Raw genomic sequence first — 26916 nt, 5'->3', positions numbered from 1 at the left:
ATGCTGTGCTCATTACATTATCTTGCTTCCGCGTCATACCAGACAACTGTGGGCATAGTGGGCGGGGTCTCGCAATCTACATTCTCGCGGGCCTTGACCCAGTTTCTCTATGCACTCAATAGACGCGCTAGGAATTATATTCATTTTCCTACAGAGGCGACAGAGTGGCTGGAAGTCAGGACTGGCTTTTATAATATAGCAGGGATACCATGTGTGCTGGGTGCAATCGATTGCACACATGTTGCTTTGATTGCACCTAGTCAGAGTGAGCATGTGTACCGCAATCGGAAGCACTACCATTCACTCAATGTACAGGTGGTATGTGATGCCACGATGAGGATAATGCATGTGGTACCCAAATTCCCTGGTTCCAGTCACGATTCCTCTATCCTGAGGAACTCTTCAGTCTTCCATGCGTTCGAAGAGGGACATTTTGAACATGGTTGGCTGCTGGGTGAGTACACATTTACATGTTATAACACAAAACACATTTTTATTTAGGAATGTTGGCATTGTACAATTTGATCACTAATGTCAGCTTATGTGTGCTCCATTCATTATAGGTGACTCAGGATACGGAATTAGGCCGTGGCTCTTGACTCCGGTGCTAAACCCTCAAACTGAAGCAGAGGAGAGGTACAATGCAGCCCATATCTCTACAAGATCTGTTATAGAGAGGACATTTGGCCTACTCAAGACCAGATTTAGGTGTCTGGACAGAACTGGTGGGGCTCTTCTATACAAGCCTCAAAAAGTGTCTGACATTATCCTTGCCTGTTGCATTTTGCACAATGTTGCACTCAGGCACAATGTACAATCAGACCTAGCTGAGCCTTTGGTAGACGAGCATCCCACCCATGTAGCTGCTGAAAATGAACAAACAGCCAGTGGTGGCCAGACACGCCAGAATCTCATCAATTCATTTTTTTCTTGTAAGTAAAAACAGATATGTTCCAAGTTATACTTTTATACTTACATTATGTTATCTTAACAATAATGTTTTTTTATATACCCTTCTGGTAGGACACAGATGAATATGGGTTGCACACCTTTCTTTTCTCTGCTGTGTGCACAAAGGGATGTGGCACCGGTATGTTATTGTTGCACAGGTTATAGAATCCCTCTTCAATTGTACTTTAGTTGTGTGTATGTGAATACAACTGGGGTAACAAAGCACTCATATTTTAGCATTGTGTTGTTCCTTATGCTAACACAATACACATATTATGCCCATACTCATTCATGCTTCTAGTATGCTTACATACAATGTTATTGGTGCAGTGTAACATGTACATCCATATGATGTGTACACCAGGCTGATTTACATTTTGAAAGTCATTAAATATACATGGTGTTGCACATTTAACACCAAATACACACTTTGCTGTGTTGTTTACGGTACTGAAGATGGCATGTCAATGTTTGCTATTTATATATTGTTCCTTTGCATTATAGGTATATCTCCAGTATGACTGATCATGGTATGTATATTTGCTGACATCTCTCATAAGATGTGCCTACATCAATCTTCCTATAATTATTTGAAGTCAAAACCCAACATATTGTTTTAAACACAAATGTTACATATATGTACTTCCTGTATCATGTATATGCATTTAGCTACTCTTGAGCTTTCATGTGCATTGTATTAGAAAATGATTACTCACATTTTATCACATTTTATGTATGTTTCCTTATAAATTCCATTCATGTAATATAGAGCTGTTTGGAGACAAGGGGATAACTGTACTTATTTGTTTACTTACGGGAGCTCATTCATCACGGATGAAATTGACTGATCATAACACTCCATGCATGAATGCCTGTAATCACAACAATGCGTACTACATCTTATATTTAGCAATGTAGGTGTTTTTTAATGCTGGGAATTAATAGTCAACATGAATTTAAATTTGTGACATGTGTATGTATAAGTCACACGTGTGTGGATGTGTCCTACATGTACCAAGTGTAAAACTGTGAACAGAAAACACTATTTTGTTGCAAATGTTACTGTCATTTAGCATTTATAATGTACCTATATGACAATGTTGGTAATATTTTTGCAATATAATTCACGTCACTTCATCATTATCATGATGATAATTATCAAGTATTCTCACAATTGTAACGTCAATCACGTGCACATTAGCATAGACACACTTTTTAAGACAACTGTTTGTGTCTGTATCAATTTGTGTAGGATCCATGTATAACACCGACAAATGATAACACCAGCTTTATTATGGTAGCTTATATCATCATATTGACTATACGATGTATTTTTAGAAAGTTTAATAAACACAGTAAACTATAGTTAGTTAGGTTAATGAAATATACACAGAAACGTACTTCATTACATGATGTTGATGTCATATTCAGAACAGCATGCATTGTAGGGGACCACAACATCTGGCCAATAACATTAATTGCTACAGTCCCAAACCATTTTATCAACATACCCATGTAACAAGAGATTTTTAACAATAAAGGGCTAGTTGGTTGTAAGTGTCCTTTACATTGGGAGAAGGAGTGGCTCAGTGAGTAAAGACACACACTGGCACTGAGAGTTTGAAGCAGGGGAGTCTGGTTCAATTCCCGGTGTCGGCTCCTTGTGATCTTGGCCAAATCACTTTATCTCCCTGTGCCTCAGGCGGCCAAAAATAAATTGTAAGTTCCACGGGCCAGGGACCTCAGCCTGAAAAATGTGTCTGTAAAGCGCTGTGTACAACTAGCAGCGCTATACATGAACATGCTCATATTATAATTATTATTATTATTATTATTGTTACATAGTTTCGACAGTCATACGTTCCATTACACAATAGAATACACAAATGTGTTAGCAGAGTGGGAATGGTTGTTATATATAAAACACACCATGCCATAAAATGATAGTAGTCATTAAAGAACACTCAATAAAAAATCATGAGGCACTATTTTGCAACATCATTATGTTAATTAAGTGCTTATGCAATATAGGCATAAGGGTATCACATTTTAAATTGTTTGTTAATAAGCGCTGCAAGCAATATAAAATTAGTTCCATATGTAGTATAGTAGTCGGTGGCTCCTCCTCACAATCATCTCATATAAAGGTAGACTCTTCTGAAATCATACATTGATCTGATAGTATCTTCCACGACATCTCTGAAATACAGCAAACACATGATGGTCAAAGATGGCACCTTACTATATATGTATCCGTGACAACGCGTTACACAGCTCTATATGATTGTGTACATACACACGTCACTCACTTATATGTTAGAAGTACAAGTGTACATCAGTATGTAATGTTTCTTTAAATTTGTAGCAGGCATAACTATGTATATGATGTGAACGTTGCCTGTATACTGAAAAATGTGCGCGCACATCTTAGTGTGCGCACGCACTTCACGCTTGGCTGCACTAACTGTTAGCGCATGCGCAAAACAAAGCGTACGTTGTGCGTTCAATACATCTTGAAAATACCATTAAACATAAAATCTTTATTTAAAATACAATGAATACGAAAGTACATTCGTTCTAAACGAGTACATCTGTATTCTTTTTAAACAGACGTGTTTGGACAGAAAGGACGGCCGATAACACAATGCGCAAATGCAATACGTGTGACGTCATGTTAAACCAGCGTGAAACGCACGCTAACACTCCTCCCACTCAATTAACATTCGGCTAACGCCCAGTGTACGCCCCCACTGTATGACACACTGCAGTTACCGTTACTATAACAAAACATGACAGCCAATAGGCTTTGAGGCGCGCACGTCGCTTGGGGGCGGGACTTACATCCGTAATCCTTTTTAAGGACGCCTTGGGCCATGACAAGGGTCCCACGTCATACGTGGTGGACCCGCTTTTAAATGTTGTAGATCTAGCATGATAACAAAACAGGTATGTGTTAGAGTTATGGTAAAATGTTGCTACTATGTTTAAAGTTATAGGAAAGTACGTATATTTATTCCGTCAGCAATGTGTACTACTCTTTCAGGTTCTACTATATTGTATTGGGAAACAATTTGTTTGTGATCGCTACATGTTATGCAGTCTGCTATGTTACGCTGTATCCACGCATTTAAAGGGAAAATGGTGGTTAGAAAAAAAAAAAAACTTTAAACGCAGAGTCAACTCATAACGGTTGTTATATTTACCATTCTTCTAGAATTAACTCTTCGTCTGGCTGCAACTGGTCGCTCCAGAAATGCAAGGCTTTTTCATCCACGCTTGACCCACCCGCTGAATCCAGTATGACACACATCTCCTCCATGAAGCGCTCATAGGAATCGCCACTGCTTTCTTCAAACAATTGGTCGGGAGGTATGTTCATTTCTTCGGGTACCCATTCCAATGCTTTTTCAGCTGAAAGGCTTGGTACAGAATCATAGTAGTTATGTTCTTGTACAATGTGGGTTTCAGGAATGGAGGGTGCAGATATTGCAGCAGCTATCGATTCACACGGAACAGTAGTAGCGGATCCATTGCTATTGGCATTAGGAATAAATATGCCTTTAACCACAATATATGTGCCTTCTTTCACGGTGAAATGTTTTTCTTTGGCAATCTTCCAGAAACCATAGTTGTGTTCTAGCTTATCCTGCACACGTTCAAAAAAGTCATTTGTTGATAAAGTGAATCTTATTGATGAATTAAAATTGCGCGCATGCCGACGGTTTTGGTAATAAGGATATTTTGCTCGAATCAAATCATAGATTTGGCGTGTGCTTGCTTGATATCCGCAACTTGATAAAATAGCTTCTGATATCATGTATTTATAACCTAAATTCGGATTCATAATTGTCACCAATTCATCAGCCATTGCAGAGTAGCACAAAAGATGTGTGCAGGTATCTGTTCTTTGCTCATCAAAATGAAACTGCTCAGTGGCTAACAAATTGCTGTGTTTCCTTTTCAAGGTCAACAAAAGTATAAACTGTAACTCCTTATTTCAAACGCCAATTGGATTTCTAGTTATAATTGCTTGAAGATTTGTGGTTTGTGATAGCCGCATGTGGGACAAACATGTATCCTTTTTTTATCTCCTTTTTGAAAAAATTAGTACACTTTTCATTCAGTAACATTGAGTTTTCTTGCTAAATAACAAAGAGCACTGTGTGAAAATAGTGCTTAGACAGCCATATCAGTAAATTCACACACCTGCAAAATGAAATGTTTTTTTCCCACATCCATTTCTGTGTGTATTTGAAAGTCTGTTTAAGTCCCTGTCTGCATGAGTTTAAATACGTGTGTATCTATATATATATATATAAATATATCTATCTCATAAATATATATATATATATAAAGTGTATATTGTACTATGTGTATGTGTATGTGTATGTGTATATGTATATATATATATATATATATATATATATATATAATATATAAAAAAATAATTTTTTTTGTGTTTTTTGTTTTTTATATATTATATATATATATATATATATATATATATATATATATATAGTTATACGTTACCGTTCCAAGGATTGGTAAACAAGAGACAGCACTCAATGTTGAAGATCAAAGTGTATTAGTGAAAGCAAAAATACATCCAGAAACCCAACGTTTCGGTCCTACAGAATGGGACCTTCCTCAGGGGGATACAGTATCCCCCTGAGGAAGGTCCCATTCTGTAGGACCGAAACGTTGGGTTTCTGGATGTATTTTTGCTTTCACTAATACACTTTGATCTTCAACATTGAGTGCTGTCTCTTGTTTACCAATCCTTGGAACGGTAACGTATAACTACATTCTCTATATGGGACGTGCACCTGTGGCTTAACAGCACCTATTGGAGTGCCAACTGCCTTATCTGACTATATATATATATATATATATATATATATATATATATATATATATATATATATATATATATATATATATATATATATATATAAAAAAGTAATTTTTTTTTTTTTTTTTTTAAATATTGCTGGAGTACACACAACATATTGATGGCAGTAAGTAGGCCTTGTATGAAACCTATTTAAATGGTGATAAACATGAGTGAATTAAGTAATAAACATTTGTTTGCGCCCAATAATGTTAGAGGCTCACACTTAGTATACTTCTCAAACATTAGGCCTGTATTATTAAAATACTGTGTTTTCACAAGGAAGCATGAAGTGTATGTTTCTTGTAAATACATCTATACCAGTTTAGATAGCACTATATATACACACACACACACACACACACACACAGTGTGTGTCTGTGTGTGTGTGTGTGTGTGTGTGTGCATATATCAATACATACTACATATATATTAGTATTAATTCAGAGATGTTCTTGAAACAAGAACACATAAATGATTAAAGGACAACATTACAATGGGCAGCAAAGGTAAGTAATATGTAACACAAAATCCTGCTGTACACGTACAAGAAAGATGTTTGCAGTTAAATAGGTGCTTTTATAATTGCATGAAAATAATATGCACATGCAATGATTACATCAATTAACACACCCAAATGCAATGTTTTGCTGCAAAGTCAATGGCAGCTTCTCTAAACTTAGCAACTGGCTCCTGGTGGACCATTACTGAACAGACGATTAAAACATAAATATTTAGAACACTATTCATTAATTAGGAGTGTAAACATTTCCAAAACTTCACGTGTACAAGAACATACTTGAAAGTTTGGAAACAACACAGTCTTCAGCATACATACAATAGTAATTAGATAATGTGAAGTCAACAAAACAAGGCCAAAGACATATTTTCTGAATTATAACATTTATTTTTTTTGTTCCTTTTGCGAGCGAGTAACAGGCCTGCTTGTTGTCTCTTGAATTTTCCTTTTTCTTTTGCCACCAACTTTAGGCACAGCAGAGCCACTTTGAGTGGCCTCTGGCACTTCACGGGCAGGGCTTGTGGGCAGTGACTCACCTACAGGGCTTTTGGGCAGTGACTGTTCACCTACGGGGCTTGTGGCCAGTGATTCACCTACAGGGCTTTTGGGCAGTGATTCACCTACAGGGCTTTTGGGCAGTGATTCACCTACAGGGCTTTTGGGCAGTGATTCACCTACAGGGCTTTTGGGCAGTGATTCACCTACAGGGCTTTTGGGCAGTGATTCACCTACAGGGCTTTTGGGTAGTGACTGTTCACGGACAGGGCTTGTGCCCACTGACACATGTGAGCAAGTTGGTAGACACTGCACAAGTGATGGTTGGTCTGTTTCATGTGTGTCTTGTTTTGTTTTTGTCGCCTCCTTTGTAGGTGTCTGCTGCTGAATTTGTACAGATGGCAGCGGTAGGATGTCATCAGGAAACTGCACAGCAATGTCTGCTACTTGACCGGTAACATTTGGGCCTGGTGAATGAATATCAGATGAATGTGGTGAAAACTGACCTGCATGAACAGATCCTGCCTGTGAGGTGTTGAATCGTGGTACATTAGTCATTCTCCAGTAATTAGCTTGTGTTTGCTGAACAACTAATGCTTCGAATGAGGTGTTGATTTTTTGCAACTGTTTAGGCACTTCAATGAAGACTCTGTGGAGATGTGCCAATTGTGAAACTGTTTCTTCCTGCAGTGCAATCATCCTTTCCAGCACTGTCATCAGGTCAGAATGGCGACGATTTTCTGCTTCCACAATTTTTCCCTCAGAAGCTACAATTGCATCATATGTGGTATTTGCTGGACGTTTTGGCGGTAAAACAGTTTCAATTGGAACCTCTTCATGGTCACTTGCTTGTATTTGTGTGTCTATGGCGGCGGCGACGGCATCATCATCATCATCATCATCATCAAAATCCTCTTCATCATGTTCTACAAATAAATGTACACATTATTAAATGGCATGTTAATCTCTGCTGTGTTACTATGTAATTGTACGGTGTCATAAGTAACAACTAACATGTTTCCATACGTTTTATAACCTCACATTAAAAACTACCTTGACTTAAGAATAATGTTTGGACTCAGTATGAAATATGAGTGAATGAAAACTTGCTGTAAACTCACAACTCCTACATGATAGTTAACATCACTAACACAATACAAGTTGCCTTACACTTCATTTTCACTGACACTAAGTAATCCTATTTAAAGAAGATGTGCAAAACAAATAATGAACATGACAACATAACATATAGAAGAGCACATATTATATGGCCACCAACTGATACACTCACCTTCTAGGTGTGTTGAGCTGGCTGACCCAGGTGAAGACACTTGTTCAGTCTCAGGTGACACATGTCCTTCAGGGGCAACTATATATAACAATAACATAAGTTTTACATTTACATGAGTAAATATTGAACAAACAGTTATTGTATGTTCTGTATTTATGAGTATCTAACAGCATCATTTCCTTAACCCAAAATGTGTGTGTGAAAGTGAACATAAATAGTTGTAATAACAATGTACATGCCTGTGTACTTAGAAGTTTTGAGTTCCCTAACATACAACATACTATGGTTCTGCAGTAATGCGTGAGGAAAAATACATTAAATTTTTACATAAAAATCATATGTTGTGTAGTGATATCAGTATCATAATGTACATAACTATCATGAGATGACCATTCACAATGGTTATCATGAAGGTGGTCATATTGCAAAAAGTGTTGTTTTTGGTAGAGGATATGTGTGGTACATTAATATAAGATGTGGCACACCTGAATGTGGCTGTGACTAAACAAGACAACACATGCAGTGTGTGATAATGTGTCGTTGATAGTAGTTCAACTATAGATATGAGTGAACTAATGTGTGACGTACGGTTTGATAAGTAATGAGTTGTTGGGGCATTTAGTAGCTAAAGTGAAGCTTTCAAATGAGTGTGATTAACTTCAGTTGTGCTAGTGAGGTTGTAAGAACGGTTTTCCCTTCCCCAAAAAGCCTAATCAGCCACACCTTTAAATTACTTGAAACAGGTGAAAATGGTGTGAACTAAGTTGCCCCTAAAATGAGGCTGTAATTAGTGTGTGTGCTGAACCCCACCCCCTCTGTTGAAGTGTATGCTGTGATGAGATATTAATTGCAGCTGCTTTAACACAATGGTAGATGAGCTAAATAGTCGTGTGCAGTTTTTAAGTTATGAAAACAATGACATAAAATATGATACGTGTGCCTCATTATGCTGTCTGTATATGACTTAAATCAAAAATGGACCTTTTCATTAACAACTATAGATGTGTTAGTGCAAGTGATGTTTGTAGGCCGTTGCATGATATATATGTGATGCATGCTTAAAATAGGCAGTAATGTCATGTTTGTCGGAGTAAAATAAATAAAATACACAATAATATTCTACATATTTCTGTTCTGTACCTGTAGCTAGTAATAATTTCTCATTAACATGTGTTACACATGTGTACTACCCTGTTGTTCCCCATCTTCGCCCACCATCAATTGCTTCCACTGCAGCAATGCATTTTGGGAATTCACATGTAAATGAGCACGCAATGGCACGTGCTATATTAGTTACTGCTTTTAGTAGGACTACAACATATATGTCTATTTTGAGATATATATGTATACAGAATCAGACATATACATATATAGATGCAGGTATGCTTATATTGTGAAGACAGTATAAAAAGCAGTGTAACTATGCAAAATAACTGTAAGCAACGACACGCCTAGTACAGTAATATTTCTCACCTGGTGGAAATTGTGAGGGGTAAATTCCTATATCACGGTCACCAGGTAAGCCTTCCACGACGACGGGAAGTAATTTTGCCCGAAGCAGCTCCTCCAATGGACTTAATATGAGACGTTGTGGTGTGGGCCCACCTCCAGTGCCAGTAGCATGCACGCGTTGGTGTTGTATTTTCTTTTTCAATTTGGACCTAATATCATCAAATCTCTTGTGACAATTCCGCTTGTCCCTCACATGATTCCCACACGCATTGACACCAATGACTATTGTGTCCCACATTTCTTTTCTGCTTGCTGAACTTGTCCGCCCTTGAAAAACATATCAAATATATGAGGTAAATGAATAATAATATAAGCACCAGTTTCCTACACTGCTAGCTGTTCCAAGAGATAGCAAACATGCTGTTTTATGTGTAATATGTGAAGCACATGAGCATTCACTACTAAACCTATACATGTAAGCAAGGTTGCATTCATATTGTATGCAGTTATGGCAAATTGACCGCCTGTGTTTAGTTGTCCTTGTAAGGCATGCTAAAAAGCTGTGTTTCCAGACTAATTAACATAGAAAGATATTGTGAAGCCATATTTGCATATGAACAAAACTCAGATGACCTAGGATCACATGTATTTGAATAATAAATGTAAATGTACACTTACCTAGTAAATGTCCATATATACTGTCATAGTGCTCCAGAATGCCAGTGACAAGAGCTGTATTTTCCTGGTCATTGAAGCGAGGATTACGTGGCTTCTCCACACGTTTCTTCCGAGCAGGTTTAGGGTCAGAGCTTGGCTGGTGCTGACTGGACTCTCCTTCTTCCAATGGAAGAGCCTCCAAAAGCTGCCCACCAGCAAGCACGCCACCACCATCCACCCCATCAGCAACTGCGCCACCAGCAGCACTCCCAGCACCAGCACTCCCACTCCCAGCACCAGCACTCACACTCCTAGCACCAGCACTCACACTCCTAGCACCAGCACTCACACTCCTAGCACCAGCACTCCCAGCACCAGCACTCCCACTCCCAGCAACAGCACTCCCACTCCCAGCAACAGCACTCCCACTCCCAGCAACACCACTCGCAGCACCAGCACTCCCACTCCCTGCAACACCACTCTCACTCTCAGCAACATCACTCCCCTGAACAGTACGTTCACTCCGACGCGTACTCGCACGAGTAGCACTCCCACTCCCACCAGCATCACTCTTCCCACGCTTTGCGGGCATACTTCCAGCACTCACAAAAAACAGACAATAAATGTACAGGCAATCACACGAAACACTTCCACATATAAAACAAGACAAAGATGTAAACAAAACAACAATGGACAAAGCTCACCCAATACACAACAAGTCTCTCAGTCAATATGCAAATCTTCAAACAGCCAGCTCTGTGCGTCTCTCTCTCTCTCACTCCCAACAACACAGAGAATGAATAGCAGTACACGTTGCCTTTAAATATGGCGCGCAATCCAAAACATGCTTGTTTCGCCTGATTCAGCAAGATTTGTGATTGGGCAACCTATCAGCACCGCGCCACGCACGCCGATACACCTGTGTGTGATCGGCTAATCATCGTGAGAGTGGGCGGATTTGTTTTCGGGTTGATTTTGAATGTATTCGGCACTTACTGCATACGGAGAGGAAAAAACGCCAATAACATGACTAATCGGTAAGATTGCCGATTTCACATAATCGACGCTTACTGCATGAGGCCCTAAATCTCTCCTGCACTCTCATTATTCCTTTCTTTTTCTTGCGCTACCTTACTCTATGTTTTTAATATCCTCCTGCTCTTCTCTATCCTGTCTCCTCCCTAACCTCTCATTTTTTACATTTGTTCTATTCTATTGCTGCTACCAAGCCACACTAGTCACTCCTAATAATAATTTACTGTCATTTCATACCTGTGAAGACATAGTTTTAAAGGAAGGAGCGGCTCAGTGAGTAAAGACACTGGCTGGCACTGAATTCGGAGCAGGGGAACCTGGTTCAATTCCTGGTGTTGGCTCCTTGTGAACTGGGGCAAGTCACTTTATCTCCCTGTGCCTCAGGCACCAAAAACATAGATTGTAAACTCCACGGGGCAGAGACCTGTGCCTGCAAAATGTCTCTGTAAAGCGCTATGTAAAACTAGCAGCACTATACAAGAACGTGCTATTATTATTAATACTGTATGTGGGCACTCTTTGTGATCTCTGAAAGTTAATGAAAATCCATATGTTACATGAACAGTATGTCTGAACAAACATTTCACAAATAGACCCATATATTGGCTAAAAATATTTGCATATAAATAATCTTTCTTTAGCCACCCTGACATGTTTAACTCAAAGATGGCCCTGTGGAACACTAACATACGTTTTTGACTAATATACTATTATCAGAGAATGAATACACATAACCCATTACACATACACATGTATCCTGTTCCACCAAGAACCTGCCAGCAGAAAAATACAATCCATTTAGATAAGCTACACTTTAATCCGGAAGCCATAAGGTTTTACATTTATCAATCATAATATGGTGCAATTCTGCCTTACGTCACCTTAGACATTATGTCCAAATATACAGTAGCAAAGATAGGGACTCGTTAAAGAAATGTATACATGGTCGCCGCTATATAAATTCAATTATATATAAAATCAATGCAGTTATTTTAACCGGAAATGCTCTTGAATTATTTCTCCCTAACAGGCTCCTCACAGTGTGAGACAGAAGAGAGGCTTTTCCAAAAGCTATTCACGCGTTACAACCAGTACATAAGGCCAGTAGAAAATGTATCTGATCCTGTGACTGTGCATTTCGAAGTTGCAATAACGCAGCTTGTTAATGTGGTAAGACTCACTTGGTGAATACTTGAATGCTGCCTTATTTACTTATTTTAAGAGTAAAGTTTATTAACTGTACAGACCTTTCCTTAAACCGCTTCTTTATTTTTTGGTTAAGAAAAAAAATATATACTTCTCAGGGGACTCAGAAATACCATTAAAAAGATTCACGTTGTAACAAAAAAAAAAGAAAAAAGGAATTCGTCATTTACATATATAAAAAAAATATCACTCATAAAACAATGATAAATGATTTTTTTTTTAAAGTAGTCACAGGACAAACATCATGAATCAATTCTGTCATTGAAATAATCTATATATGACTAGAATACTTGCTGATGCCTTTATATATCATAAATAATTTTAGCATTTTCACCATGAAAAGGGTTGTGGTAATGTCGCAGCATTTGAAGTGGGTAAGACTGGTTCAAATCCTCATATGTGTAATTTTACTGTATCTCTCTGGGCGTTTGCGATATAATAACGGAGCTGAACCAGGCAAAAATCACTTGGTGGCCCCGTGAAAAAAATAGTAATTTTATTGAAGTCTCGTGGACAAACAAGTGCGCACACCAACATGTTTCGCGCTCCCCAGCGCTTTATCAACACGCTTTATCATACACCTTGATAAAGCGCTGGAGAGCGTGAAACATGTTGGTGTGCGCACTTGTTTTTCCATGAGACTTCAATAAAATTACTGTTTATTCACGGGGCCACCGAGTGATTTTTGCCTGGTTCAGTGCTCCGTTTTTACACCGCAAACTTCTGGATTCAACCCACGGACTGAATGCTGGGACTGGCAGGGACCTTGAGAGGACAGCAGGCACACACCTAGGAGGTTTTATAGGTACTGGCATTGGATTTGTATACTTATTACAGAGTCCTTGATATTGCCATAGACATACCACTTTCTAGCACTATAGCCATTATTGTGAGTACTGCTGGATATCTCACTAGGCAAAATATATATTATGTGCTCAAGTTTATATTCACCACTACCTCAGGTGCCTACCTAACCCCATTGAATGCTGTCCCAGTGGTAATCAATATGTTGCATCAATTGCTTAGGAACTGAGCACCATTCCCTTTTTCTGGACTTTACTTTATCTCTCTGGGCTCCAGGCACTCCAAAATAAAGTTGCATTTGCAACGTCTACAGAACAAGACCGGTTCCTCAGAACTGTGTACCCTATACACAGTATGATAAAACTATTATTTGTGACCCCTTGTTACTTTTGCTTTTAATAAATGTATATGTAACGGGTATTCCCTCTGGCCTGACCCACCCAATCTCACATTGGCCCCTGTGGTCTATCCAGCCCTCATTACATGTTCGTGTCTGGTGGTGCACCTGTAGGCAACAGGACTCCTGAGTCTCCCGCATTATGGTATAGGGGATGCCACGCCAGACAGGTAGCTGAGGTAGTGGGTGCAAGTCCTACCTATATCATGTGCAGCACCTCCACCTCATCAGGATCTATGCGTCCGCAGGGAGATGGTCCTGAGGAGGAACTCCTTCTTGGTGGTGAGGGCCCCTGGAGAGTAATTGCAGACTCACACCATGGGGTTCTCGTTGAACAAGTCATCTTTATTGTGCGTGGTGATAAGGCCCAGCTGCCCCTCACAGTCAATGCTTCCGCCGCACATCGCTCCATGCTCCCCTTTAAAAGGTACGCCCTCCCAATGGAGTGGGATCCCCCTCTCCCCGTAGGGAGATCACCCCTGTGCCAGGTCCCTGGACACAGTTGGCCTTTTGTAACTGGATATTGCGTGGTGCCACTAGTTACTGCACTAGTGGGCACCTCAGAACTTGCTGCTTCACCTTCACCTTGTAACATCAACCCGCAGCAACCACACCAACTTTAGGCAGTGCAGTGCCTTATATACCTCAGGAGGCAGGCACATCCCTGATGTCACTAACCATGGACTCAGAGCATGTAGCCACTCCCATCCATACATAGGGCACCTCACCAGGGTGTGAGGGCAAACCCCCATGATTACTGCTGGCATTCCTGTAACTTACCAGGTTTTGCTGCCAGCAGGAGAGATGACTGTAGACATTGTTATGCATGGCTACATATAGGATTAAAAAAAACATTTTTTCATGTTAAAATGCAAGTGTCTAACACAGGAGTGAGCAAAGTACCGCTTATGGGATGGTTGCCTGCAGCCCACGCATTTAGGAACCCTATTCCCGGTCCCTACATGTGTTTCAGGCTATGGATGAAGCATCAGAAGCAGCGCGGTGGTGGAGGAGACAGCAGTGTGGCTGGAGCCCACCTCGTGGTCCTAACACGGAAGTTAGGACCGACTTAAACTTGGGCCAAACTTCCGTAATCACTGCCTGGGTAGTCTCCAGCCGTGCTGCTGTCTCCTCTGCTGCCACCGCACTTCCTCTGACGCTGCCTCCTCCGCCCAAAACACAGGTAGGGACTGAGGGAGAAGTGGAGTCAGGGAGAAGGAGGGAGGAGGACAGTGAGAGAGGGAGGAGAGTGAGTGAGGGAGAGAGTGAGAGAGAGAGAGAAAGGAGAGTGAGAGAGAAGGAAGAGTAAGGCAGAAGTAGAGTGAGGGAAGGGGAGAGAGAGGGAGGGGAAGAGGGAGGTGGAGAGTGAAGGAAGAAGGAGCGTGAGAGAGAAGGGAGGAGAGTGAGAGAGAAGAGAGAGAGGGGGAAGGAGAGCGAGCAAAGGAGAGAGAGAGGGAGGGGAAGAGGGAGGTGGAGAGAGAAGGGAGAAGGAGAGTGAGAGAGAAGGAGAATGAGTGAGAAGACAGAAAAAGGGGAGAATTAAAAAAGAGGATGGGACAGTGAGTGCGGGAGAAAGGGAGGCAGAGAGTGAGGGGGGTAAGAGAGAAAGGGTAGGAGTATGCAGGTGGGGAGAAGCTGGTGAGAAGGGGAACTGTAATAAGCTTTGTGACCCACAGACCATGTAGATTCTACATTAAGTATGTGGCCTGTGAAGCGTACCAAAGCTTGTCAAGTGGCCTTCCAGCCAAAATAATTGCCCACCTGTGGTCTAACATAAAATGCATTCATTCATAAAACCACATTTCCATTTCAGGGTAACTAACAAACAATTGGTTAACTGAGGAAGACGTGCATAGGTGGCTTGATAAAATGTAATTAAATAAAGCACCTGGCCCCAATGACATGCACCCAAAGGTTCTAATGCAGCTAAGTCCAGTAATAGCCAAACTATTACACTTAATATTCAAGGACTCCATGTATACAGGCGTAGTACCACGAGATTAGCGTAAAGCAGACTGGTGCCTATATTTAAAAAGAGAGCTACTGTACATTCCTACTGAGAAATTACAGACCTGTAAGCTTGACATTAATAGTGGGAAACTACTTGAAGGTTTAGTATGGAATAATATCCAGAAGTACCTATTATTATTATTGTTTATATGTGAAGGGCCAACATGTTCCACAGCACGGTAGAGTAGGGTACGGAGACTTGTATATTACAAAAACATAAACAGTTACATACAGGTGAGGAAAAACATGCACAAACAAATACAAAGAGGTAATAAGGGCCCTGCTCATGAGAGCTTACAGTCTAGAGGGAATGAGGGACAATGTTGAAACAAGAAGGTAAGGTGGCTGCTTATTGTAGTATAAGGTGCGGCTCAGGTTAGAATATGACCCAGTCTGACAGCTGAAGCCATTAAGGTTTTTTTTGTTAAGGGGGTGGGGGGTTACATGGGATGGAGATTGGTCCAGCCACACAGTTGGTCCCAATGGGGTTGGAGGGGAGGGGAGTTGGATGTTAGAGGTATGGCGAGTAGGCCTCCTTGAAAAGGTGAGTTTTCAGGGAGTATTTAAACATCTGAAAGCTTGGTGAGAGTCAGACAGTACGTGGTATGGAATTCCAGAGAGAGGGGCCAGCATGGGAAGTGTCTTGCAGGCGGGAGTGAGAGGAGGTAATAAGGTGGGAGGAAAGGCGGATGTTGTGGGCAGAACATAGGGGGCGTGTAGGTATATATTTCTGGATGAGGGCTGAGATGTAATGGGTGGCAGTGTCGTTGAGACCTTTTTAAGTCATTACTAAGGTTTTAAATTCAATTCTAGAGGCTATGGGAAGCCAGTGTAGGGATATGCAGAGCAATAGAAATGGAGCGTTGGGTGAGGTAGATGAGTCTAGGAGCAGCATTTTGGATGGATTGGAATTAAAAGCGGTGGACAAGGGGAATACCAACTAAGAGAAGGTTGCAGTAATCGAGGTGGGACATGATGAGTGAGTGGATTTGGATTTTAATTGCCTCGTGAGAAAAAAGGGGTATATCTTGGTGATATTTTGTATTTGGAGATGGCAGGACTATGAGAGGGACTGAATGTTAGGAATGAAGGAGAGATCAGAGTCAAGGATGGCCCCTAAACAGCAGGCTTCAAGTGTTGAGGAGATTGTGGTGTTATTGACAGTGAGAGAGAGTTTGGGTGTAGGGGTGGCAGTGGAAGGGGGAAAGAATATTTATCTGCCTTGAACATGTTTAGCTTCAAGTAGCAGTGAGACATACAGGAGGAGATTGCAGAGAGGCCGTTAGAAACACGAGACAGGAAACAGGAGAAGAGGTCAGGGGAGGAGAGATAGATTTGGGGTTAATCGGCATAAAGTTGATACTGAAAGTCAAAAGATTGTATTAGTTTTCCAAGGGAAGAGGTGTAGAGGGAGAAGACCAGAGAGCCAAAGCCAGAGCCTTGTGGGACTCCAACAGAAAGAGGGCGTGAGGAGGAGGAGGAGGAGGAGACACCAAAGAAGGAAACCCTGATTGGTTGGATAGGTAGGACATGAGCCAAAAGAAGGCTGTGTTACAGAGGCCAATGGAGTGGGGAATATTTAGGAGAAGGGCTTGATTGACAGTGTCGAAGGCAGCAGAGAGATCCAGGCAAATTACTATGGAGAAATGTCCCTTAGATTTAGCTGTGAGTAGGTCATTGGTCACTTTTGTTAGTGCTGTCTCGGTGGAGTGTAGAGGATGGAAACCAGCTTGTAAAGAGTGAAGCAGGTAGTTGGATCAGAGAAAGTGAGTCAGGCGGTTGTACAGTATACAAGTCACTCAAGTAGCTTGAAGGCAAAGGGGAGAAGAGAGATAGGGTGGTAGTTAGAGGGGGAGGATGAGTCTAGTGAGGGTTTCATGGGCGTGATGAGTGCATTTTTAAAAGAAGGTGGGAATGTACCAGAGACAAGAGAGGGATTAAAAAGGTGAGTTAGGGTGGGGCTTAGAGTGCCAGAGAGGGTGTGTAGGAGACGTGAGGGAATAGGATCAAGAGGGTAGGATGCAGGGCGAGATGATGAGATGAGCGTGGAGATCTCATCCTCGGTCACAGGGGAAAATGAGCTCAGAGTGGATTTAGGTGTGTGAGGGGAGATAGGTGTTGTGTGTGGAGCGTTACATAGATAGATATCAAAATTATTATTAATAGTCAACATGGATTTATGAATTATAGGTCGTGCCAAACTAACCTTATTAGTTTGTTTGAGGAGGTAAATAGGAAGTTAGACCAGAGTAATGCAGTTTATGTGATCTACTTAGATTTTGCAAATGCTTTTGATACGATTCCACACAAGTGGTTGGTGTGCAAAATAACTAGGAAAAAAGAATGGTGTGCAAAATAAAGCAAACTGGACTCAATAAATATATTTTCACCTGGCTTGAAAACTGGTTCAAGGTTAGAGAACAGAGGGTTGTCATAAATGGAACCTTTTCAGGTTGCGTTAATGTTTTAAGTGGAGTACAACAAGGATTGGTTCTGGGACCCCTGCTTTATAACTTTTTTATGAATGTCCTTGAGGTTGGCATCGAGAGCAAAGTCTCCATATTTGCTGATGAAACTAAATTGTGTAAGGAAGTAAAATCAGAGCAAGATGTAATTTCTCACCAGAAGGACTTGGATAGACTGGAAACTTGGGCAGGTAAATGGCAGGCGAGGTTTAATACAGATAAATGTAACATTATACATTTAGGAAACAAGAATAAACAGGTGACTTACAAATGAAATGGGGGAGAATTAGGTACATCCATGATGGAGAAAGATTTACATAGCAGTTTGTAGACAACAGGCTTAGCAATAGTGCTCAATGTCATGCAGTATCTGCAAAGGCATTAAATACAGTCGGATATGGATGGAAGGGAAGTAAGCATAATTATGCCACTGTATAAAGCATTAGTAAGACCGTACCTTGAAAATGGAGTACTGTTTTGAGCATCACTCTATAAAGAAGATATTATGGAACTAGAAAAGGTGCAGAGAAGAGCCACCAAATTAATAAAGGGGAAGGAAAATCTTACTTATGAGGAGAGGCCAGCTAAATTAGATTTGTTTACAATAGAAAATAGACATCTAAGAGGTGATATGATAACAATATACAAATATAGTCGGGGTCAATACAAGGAGCTTTTTAAAAGAACTATTCATTTCAAGGGCAGTACAAACGACACGAGCCATCGCTTAATGTTGGAGGAAAGGAAATCTCACCAGCAACAAAGGAAAGGGTTCTTTACAGTAAGGGCAGTTAAAATGTTGAATTCATTACCCATGGATCCTGTGATGGCAGATACACTAGATATCTTCAAAAAAGGGTTGAACATCTTATTTATTTATTTTTAAGAAAGGAAAGGTGTACAGGGATATACCAAATAAGTAAACATGGGAAGGATATTGATTCAGGGAGAAACCCAATTGCATTACTGGAGTTAAGAAGGAATTTATTTTTTCCCCTCATGAAACATCATTGGATGATGTTTCACTGAGGTTTTATTTGCTTTCCTCTAAATCAAAATACTATAAATACAAATATAGGATAAAGTATCCATCATCTAAATTTAGCATAGGTTGAACTTGATGGATATATGTCTTTTTTCAACCTCATCTATTATGTAACTAGTGTATGTATGTACTGTACTATGTAACTAATGTAAATTAATTCATAACTTTTTTTTAAGGATGAAGTCAATCAGATCTTGGAGACTAATTTGTGGCTTCGCCAGGTAAGTTTTCTAACAGTTTCTTGGAATATATTGTAACATATAAGCAGGGTTACCAAGTTCCAGGCGTGGGACAGTTGTGGTTATTGATGACGTCCATTGTAAAACAGCATCTGGCTGCAGCAGGCACACTTTGATAGTGTGTGGCTGCTACTCTGCTGCCTCTTTATAGAGAGCTGTCAGGGTGATCTACCTCTTGTTTTCTGGCTCTGTCTTCTCATTTATGCCACTGTGCATTTCCTATCCACACCAGCTTGGTACTTAACTAATTCAAACAGGTAATTTGACATGGTGTGTATATGTGTTATTAACGCCAAACCAAAGAGGAAAACAAACAATCATACTAATCAGAGTGACAAGAAACATCTAGTCAAACTTCCTCTAAATCAAAAAGTTATATTATGGTTGACAATAAAGAGTTCGCTTAGATCCATCTAGATAACATTTGTTTTTACTCCTCTTCATGGGCACAGTTCATTGCAACTCATTCATTTTAACGTTGGAAACACATCTGTTTGAGAAACTGCAAACAAACTGCCCGTATTCCTTTTTTACTTAGGTATGGAATGATTATAAACTGCAATGGAATCCAATGGAATATGAAGGGATTGAATTTATGCGTGTCCCCGCAGACAAGATTTGGAAACCGGATATTGTGTTATATAACAAGTATGTAGCCTTCTTTATTCCCTGTGATGTTGTAGTTTACAAGAGATATGACTTCCTCACTGTACACAATCTTGATTTGTTGCAGTGCTGTTGGAGACTTTCAAGTGGAAGGGAAGACAAAAGCATTACTTAAGTACGATGGCTTGATAACATGGGCTCCACCTGCTATTTTCAAGAGTTCGTGCCCAATGGATATAACCTTTTTCCCGTTTGACCATCAAAACTGTTCAATGAAGTTTGGATCCTGGTCATACGATAAAGCTAAAATTGATCTTGCAATCGTTGGATCAAAAGTCGACATGAAAGATTTTTGGGAGAACAGCGAATGGGAAATAGTTGACGTTTCTGGTTACAAGCACGACATTAAGTATAACTGCTGTGAAGAAATCTATACAGATATAACATATTCATTTTATATCAGAAGGCTGCCCATGTTTTACACGATTAATCTGATTATGCCCTGCCTCTTTATTTCATTCTTAACAGTGTTAGTCTTCTACCTTCCTTCAGACTGTGGAGAAAAGGTGACCCTGTGCATCTCCGTTGTACTTTCCTTGACGGTCTTTTTGTTGGTTATCACAGAGACAATTCCATCAACCTCTCTTGTTATTCCTCTTGTTGGAGAATACCTTTTGTTTACAATGATATTTGTGACTCTGTCGATAGTAGTTACAGTGTTTGTGCTAAATATTCACTACAGGACCCCGACCACGCACAAAATGCCTGGATGGGTAAACGACGTATTTTTAAAACGTCTGCCAAAATTGTTAATGATGAGAAAAACCATAGAAAAGAAAGACAGGCCATGTTCTAAAAGAACCAAAAAAAGAGGCTGTGTAAAACCATTGAAACGAATGAACTCGCAATGCAATGATGAGGAATTGTTTGAAGATGAGACATGTTACCACTGCATGAAATCCGAAGGACAGAGTACCAGGAATAGAAGGAGTCAGCACCGGGGATCATGCAATGCGCTCTCTGGCGTTCAAGAATCTTCCGCTGAAATGAAGGTGGTTGTTGACAGCGTTCAGTTCATAGCAGGAAACATCAGGGATCACAATGAAAGGAAAAAGGTAATCTAAATATGTTATGTTTTATAGCTACTAGGAAAGTCACCGACAACTACTTTTGGAATTCTCAGAGATGTTGTGACATTGCTAGATGAGCATGTTTCTTAATTCAGTTTATTATGGAAATTTAAATATATCAGACATGCACTTTACCCAAAAGCATTATCCATTATCAGTGGGGAGTGTGAGATACCTCCTCTAGATATTTTGGGGGCATTTCATCCCCCCTCATTCATTACACACCAATTTACAGTATGTCTCTTTCAAAGTTGGAGGAGGGGGAGACCAAATGTAATCTCAATGCCAGCACCATGGCTTTTTCTCCTGTTTCCCATGAGATGTACTCAAAATATAGGAGGCCGTCAAAACTTCAGAGTCTTCTTTATCATCCCGCGTTCTCTGACTCTTTAACTCCTGGTGATTCACGGTCCATAGGTCAGTTTGGTCCTAAATGGGACTCACCCTAGCCCACAATACTTGTTATTTGGTCACTCTGCTCTTACATAGGATTGTACAATAGGTGTGGAGGAAAGGGGCCTTGTAGGCTTGGTTTGGAGGACAAGGAGGGCCCAGAGTATACAGAATGGACCCAAAATCCAGGACTGTGTATTATCTACTGCTTTCACTGTGCTGGGACTAGCAATGGGACTATTATTTTCTCCTCAGAACTATCTGGGAGACTTAAGTATCAAGAGGAGCCAACAAAAGACAGAATCAAACCCCAACTGAGTTCATATGTGGGATGGAGTGTACAAACGAATGCGTGTTTTTTAAATAGAAAATAAAAGATAATTCTCATGAAATGTAACTGGATTATTTTCCACGCAAGAGTGAATCTAAAACACTTTTTGTAAAAAAATGCTTCATCTTTTGAACCTAATGAATTGATGCGTGATGAGCTACCTGTCCTTTTCATGTAAAAATATTTGAAAGCGTTACTTTCTGTTAATGATACATTTCCTTTTCTTTTCTTATAGAAGGAAGATGATTGGAAGTATGTGGCTATGGTCATCGACAGAGTTTTTCTGTGGGTTTTCATACTCCTATGTGTTGTGGGAACAACTGGCTTATTCTTGCAGCCTTTGCTACAGTAGATGGGAAGAAAACTTAAATCTCTGGTAAAAATGCGTTTCACACATATGAAATATTGATCCTTTTTTACATTACTAAAGCACAGTGCATACATATAGAGAGAACATTGTTTATTCTGTTGAAAAATTTCCCATCCTCTTGTACAGTACATACATAAGCTATTTGGCACTGTTGGCACTTTTAGGTCACATTTGTTACAGTATATTAGATATATTTATAACAGACATGCATGCTAATATGCTCCCAGTTGGGGCACGCTGTTATATTTTCAAACAATACTGCAAATAATGATAGTAGTTGCGTTTCTTTTCCTGGTGCAGTAATTGCAGGATTTGGCCTGTGTTATTCCCGTTTAAGGAGCGCCCAATTAAAGACAAGTTGCAGAGAAGGAGGGGTAGTGGGTATGTGAAAACTGCACACAAAAGAGGCCAGTGGGAGGATTAGATTTACATACTGTGAGGGCATAATAATAATAATAATTTAAAAGTATTGAAAGTGGGATGTGCTAACAGAACATCTGCAGGCAAATCATATTGATTTTCCTGCCCGTTATAATGAACTTTATTAAGTCTTTTTTCAGTGCTCTGTTCCATAGGGTTCTGCAACAACATAAACATTGTGGATACTTTATTTTAGAACCCACCAAAGTCTGTTTGCCTACAGTATATTTTATTTAATCCAATTGTATTATGCCATAATAGTTATACAACCATTCTAAATATATATACAATATATGTATAATCATCATCTTCTTCAGCCCTTGTCGATCCACTGCTGGATGAAGGCCTCCCCAATGATCTGCCAGGTACTGCGGTTGCAAGCCTTTCATGTTGCTCCCATCTTACTTTTGGCTGACATCTTTGTTTTTATTCATCCCTTTGAATCCAGTCGAGTACCATCGAGTACCATCGAGTACCATCTTTGTCCAATAATCTGAATTTCTTCTTGCAATATGTGTGGCCTACTGCTCTGTTAATTTCTTGTGATGATATCGCAGACTTTTGGTTGCTTTTTGTTGACATATAATGCTGAGTTCTGATGGTATTATTACAATAATAGGATAACATTTTTCTAATTAGTTTTTCATTTTATCAATAACATTTACCTCCGTGTTAACAACTGTTCTTTGCTCACAATTCTAGGTATTTCTAGGCCATTAATGCCCAGAATTCAGACCATTAAGAAAGCTCTATTTCTTAATGTTCTAAACTAAGCTTTAGTCAACTGTTTATCAATTGTTTTTTTTACCCACAAGGCACCCCTACTTACAGGAAAATAAAAACAAGATGGCGCTTCACAAGATGGCGCTTCCCAAGATTAGTGATATCAAATAGAATAAGACCGTAGTAACCCGAGTATAAGATTTGGAAAAAATAATTCCTGTGAAATTTCAAAAATAACGCTGGAAGGTATGATATAAACTATAGTGATTTAAACAATCATACAATATATTTCTAGTTCTCCCCATCCCCACATGATCCTCAACAATTGTCCACATGTATAGTCCAAAAGGTGATAGTAGAGCTCAAAAATAAAAGTAGGAAAGGTGAAAAGAAAAACAATATAGTGTGTAGCCTCCCCCTGGGGACTACTAAGTAAAGTAAGAAGCTTAATGGGTTAACTGGGTGGGATCACTCTGGTATTGTCCCCTCCCCCCCCCATCATGTAATGTAGGGAGACTGTGTAGAAAGAATTGCCACTCCCCAGTATATTTTGTGACTAGTGATGTCACCATAGGGAGACGGTGTTTATATATATATATATATATATATATATATATATATATATATGTAGCCAGGTCCCCCTCTGCTCTGTGACCCCCCACTCGTTACCTCCGCTGCCGGGAGCGAGGGTGAGTGCTACCGGAGCCAAGCGGCAGACCCGCCGGCACTTCTGGAGGGTGGGGCCGAGCAGGGAGCGCTCCGGTGCTCCGGAGGCCCCCGGCGGCTCCCGGGCAGGGCGCCGCCATCTTGCGTGAGTTCGCGCATGCGCAGTGGAGCTCCGGCGGCCGGATCAGTTGCGCATGCGCGAGGACAAGCGCGCGAACCCGGACCAGAGAGGACTCTAAGCAGGGACTACAAGTCCCATGAGCCTTAGGGGAACCCACGTGATGCCAGGGAGCCAATAGGGCTGCAGCATCTCCCTGCTCGAAGATATAGATACATTTCGCGCGCTCAGCCCACGCGAGTCAGTCGGGACCAGGAAGAGCTAGGGGTAGGAGGTGAGTGCAGGGGTCTGTGACCCACTGCAGTAGGCCAGCAGCCCCCTAGGCCCCAGCCAGGTCCTGAGCCACATTACAGTTTGTTGTGCACAGGAACAGACCCTAGCTAAGGGACGTTTCCCATTAGTGATATTGACAGTTAGGGACACAGCGGACGCTGCGTTCCCCACGAAGAGGCTTGGGCTCAAGCCTACGCCACAGAGATAAGGACTATCTCCAGGGTGGGATCGCCCCTGGTGGACCCTCATGCTAGGAGAGGCAGGATATTGCAGACGGGATCACCAAGCGGTGGATCCTTTTCGAAGTTGTCTGCAGGCCCGAGTGCAGGAGCGCTCGGCAGGTACCTTCATAAGTGCACCAACAATACACCCTCTATATATACTATACACACAGGAGCAGCGCTGCCCCACATCTGGGTGGGGATCCAGGACACAGGGACGCTGGTGCCGAGCACCCAATTATTGTGGGCACTATATGGTGGTGGGACATTGGACACAGTGGAGAGTTGCGTCCTGCGTGACGCGTTAGTCATTGTTCTCCTAGTCAGAAAGGGGATACACACATTACGTTATCTGTGAAGTATGGTTATTATGCATATACAGTAAACTGTTCATATATATATACTCCGGTGTATGTACTTATTGTGTATGTGGGTCCTGTGTAGGCAACCTTCTATATTCCTAGAATCCTACACAAGTGGAGGCGCTGCAAACCAGATTGTTCCCAGGGATTCACCCCAGGTTCCCAGCAAGCGGAGGCTCAGGCCTCTTGTGAACCTACAGGTATACGCACCACACCTGGTAACACATAGATTCCCCCTCACATGCACTCTATCTGTAATTGGGATAGGGGGAATAACCGTTACATATATATACCCAATGTTCTAGAAGCAGGTTCCTCTGAGTTCTGGCAGTTCGCCCAATGACTCTTGTAAATATGTTTAAGTGTATAGATGTGTATTTTTTTTTTTTTTTTTTTTCAAATAGTTTTATTAGGCATTGATACAACATATGATTTACAGTTTCAGTACATTGCCTAATACGTAAACTTTTTAACTTTTTCTGGGGTAAAGAAGGGGCAACCTTGGTTGTCCTAGAAGAGGGGGTCCTCTGAGAGTGAGGATAGAGGGGGAGGAGGGGGGGAGGAGGGGGGGGGAGAGGGTGGGGGGGGTTGGGAGTTCACATCCTGGGGGCCCTAAGTCTGTGGCCCTTGGTCTCAGTGGGTTGGCACAGGGGTTCGGGGAGTCTAATTTCCTACTAGGGCTTTCATCTGTTGAGGAGCCACCAGGGTTCCCATATCGTATCGAAGGCGATAAGCTTTTGCCTTAAGCATGGCCGTCAACTTTTCCATTATCATCACTTCATTGATCCTTTTTTTAATGGAGTTTTTGGATGGTGTTGTTTGTCTCTTCCAGGAGGCCGCTATCTCGCATCTGGCCGCAGTTAAAATATGGGAGATTAATTTCCCAGTTGTCCGGACAATACCTGGTATTGGCCTTGCAAGTAGGAAGGTCAGCGGTTCTATAGGCAGTTCTAGGTCTGTGACCTCTTTTATCAAATTTTGGACCTTAGTCCAGTACTTAACAATTTCCGGACAGGTCCACCAGATGTGGGCCATGTCCCCTCTATGACCGCAGCCTCTCCAACATAAATCTGACGCCAGGGGGTAGATCTGGTTCAACCTCGCTGGGGTGAGGTACCAGTGGTAGAGAATTTTATATATATTCTCCTTCGTTATGGTGCATAGGGACGTTCCTGAGGCGGCCTGCCAAATTTCCTCCCAAATCTCCCTTTCTATTGTAATATTCAGGTCTGCCGCCCATTTGAGCATGTAATCATGATCTTGGGTGGTTGTTGAGTTTTCTAGAATGGAATTATATCGGAGATTAGTCCCCTTTGGTATGTGTTCGCTTGACACAATCGTTCGAATTTTGTAAGGGAGGGGAATTCTGGGGATGGGCATACCTTTTGGGCAAAATGACGGATTTGTAGGTATTTGAATGTGTCCAATTCCCTAATTTTATATTTGGCTTTGACTTCTTGGTAGCTCAGGAGCGTGTCCAGGCTCAGAAGGTCCGCGATCGTCCCGACCCCCCCCCTCTTTTAGTCGATCGTATAGCTTAGAACCGCATCCCGGAGGGAATTTTGGGTTGTTGGTTAGGGGCGTGAGTTGTGGGTTAGCTGAGCGCAGCCCGAATCTGGTCTTGTATTTTGACCATACTTCCCATGTGAACATGGACGCTTGTAGTTTTAGGTTGTGCGTCTGCTTATCTCCTTTATCTAAGCTCCACAGGCATGCCTGCAGAGAAGGCATTCTGGCATATTTAGATTCAATATCGATCCAGCAATGTTTCAATTGTGCTGCTATGTAATATTTGTGTATATCTGGGACGGCCATACCTCCCCTTCCTCTTGGCGCCAACAAGAC

At 41.0% G+C, this 26916-nt stretch overlaps 2 protein-coding genes across 3 annotated transcripts in view; one reads left to right on the top strand and one right to left on the bottom strand.

The window, feature by feature from the left end:
- The window catches only part of CHRNA6 (cholinergic receptor nicotinic alpha 6 subunit), a 34925-nt gene extending 9454 nt beyond the window's left edge, over window positions 1-25471 (top strand). The window contains exons 2-7 of one of the 2 annotated variants that reach the window (XM_075607320.1): window positions 12323-12462; window positions 19396-19440; window positions 19997-20106; window positions 20192-21179; window positions 22154-22294; window positions 23026-25471. In XM_075607320.1, coding sequence (XP_075463435.1) covers window positions 12323-12462; window positions 19396-19440; window positions 19997-20106; window positions 20192-21179; window positions 22154-22270 — 1400 coding nt within the window. In that variant the 3' untranslated portion in view covers window positions 22271-22294; window positions 23026-25471. Of the gene's footprint in view, window positions 1-12322; window positions 12463-19395; window positions 19441-19996; window positions 20107-20191; window positions 21180-22153 lie in introns of both variants that reach the window. The other variant, XM_075607309.1, reaches the window with a different exon arrangement.
- Window positions 6732-11362, bottom strand: LOC142468495 (uncharacterized). The gene is made up of 3 exons (XM_075575100.1): window positions 11329-11362; window positions 7146-7783; window positions 6732-7112 (listed from the first exon to the last, which is right to left on the bottom strand). The coding sequence occupies exons 1-3, from the start codon at window positions 11360-11362 to the stop codon at window positions 6747-6749; spliced, it is 1038 nt and encodes a 345-aa protein (XP_075431215.1). The 3' UTR covers window positions 6732-6746.
- Window positions 25472-26916: the final 1445 nt, after the last annotated feature.

Source organism: Ascaphus truei, chromosome 1, assembly GCF_040206685.1.
Source record: "Ascaphus truei isolate aAscTru1 chromosome 1, aAscTru1.hap1, whole genome shotgun sequence".
NCBI classification, from domain to species: domain Eukaryota; kingdom Metazoa; phylum Chordata; class Amphibia; order Anura; family Ascaphidae; genus Ascaphus; species Ascaphus truei.
This window is presented reverse-complemented; position numbering and strand designations above follow the sequence as displayed.

What these genes read in the sequence shown, in the direction of transcription:
- LOC142468495 (XM_075575100.1), bottom strand. Translation starts at nt 11,362, where the DNA reads ATGAGAGTGCAGGAGAGATTTAGGGCCTCATGCA. An exon ending in GAGATTTAGGGCCTCATGCA is followed by an intron (nt 7,784 to 11,328) that starts GTAAGCGTCGAT and finishes ATTTATTTGTAG; the next exon opens with AACATGATGAAGAGGATTTT. An exon ending in GTCTACCAACTTGCTCACAT is followed by an intron (nt 7,113 to 7,145) that starts GTGTCAGTGGGC and finishes GTCCGTGAACAG; the next exon opens with TCACTACCCAAAAGCCCTGT.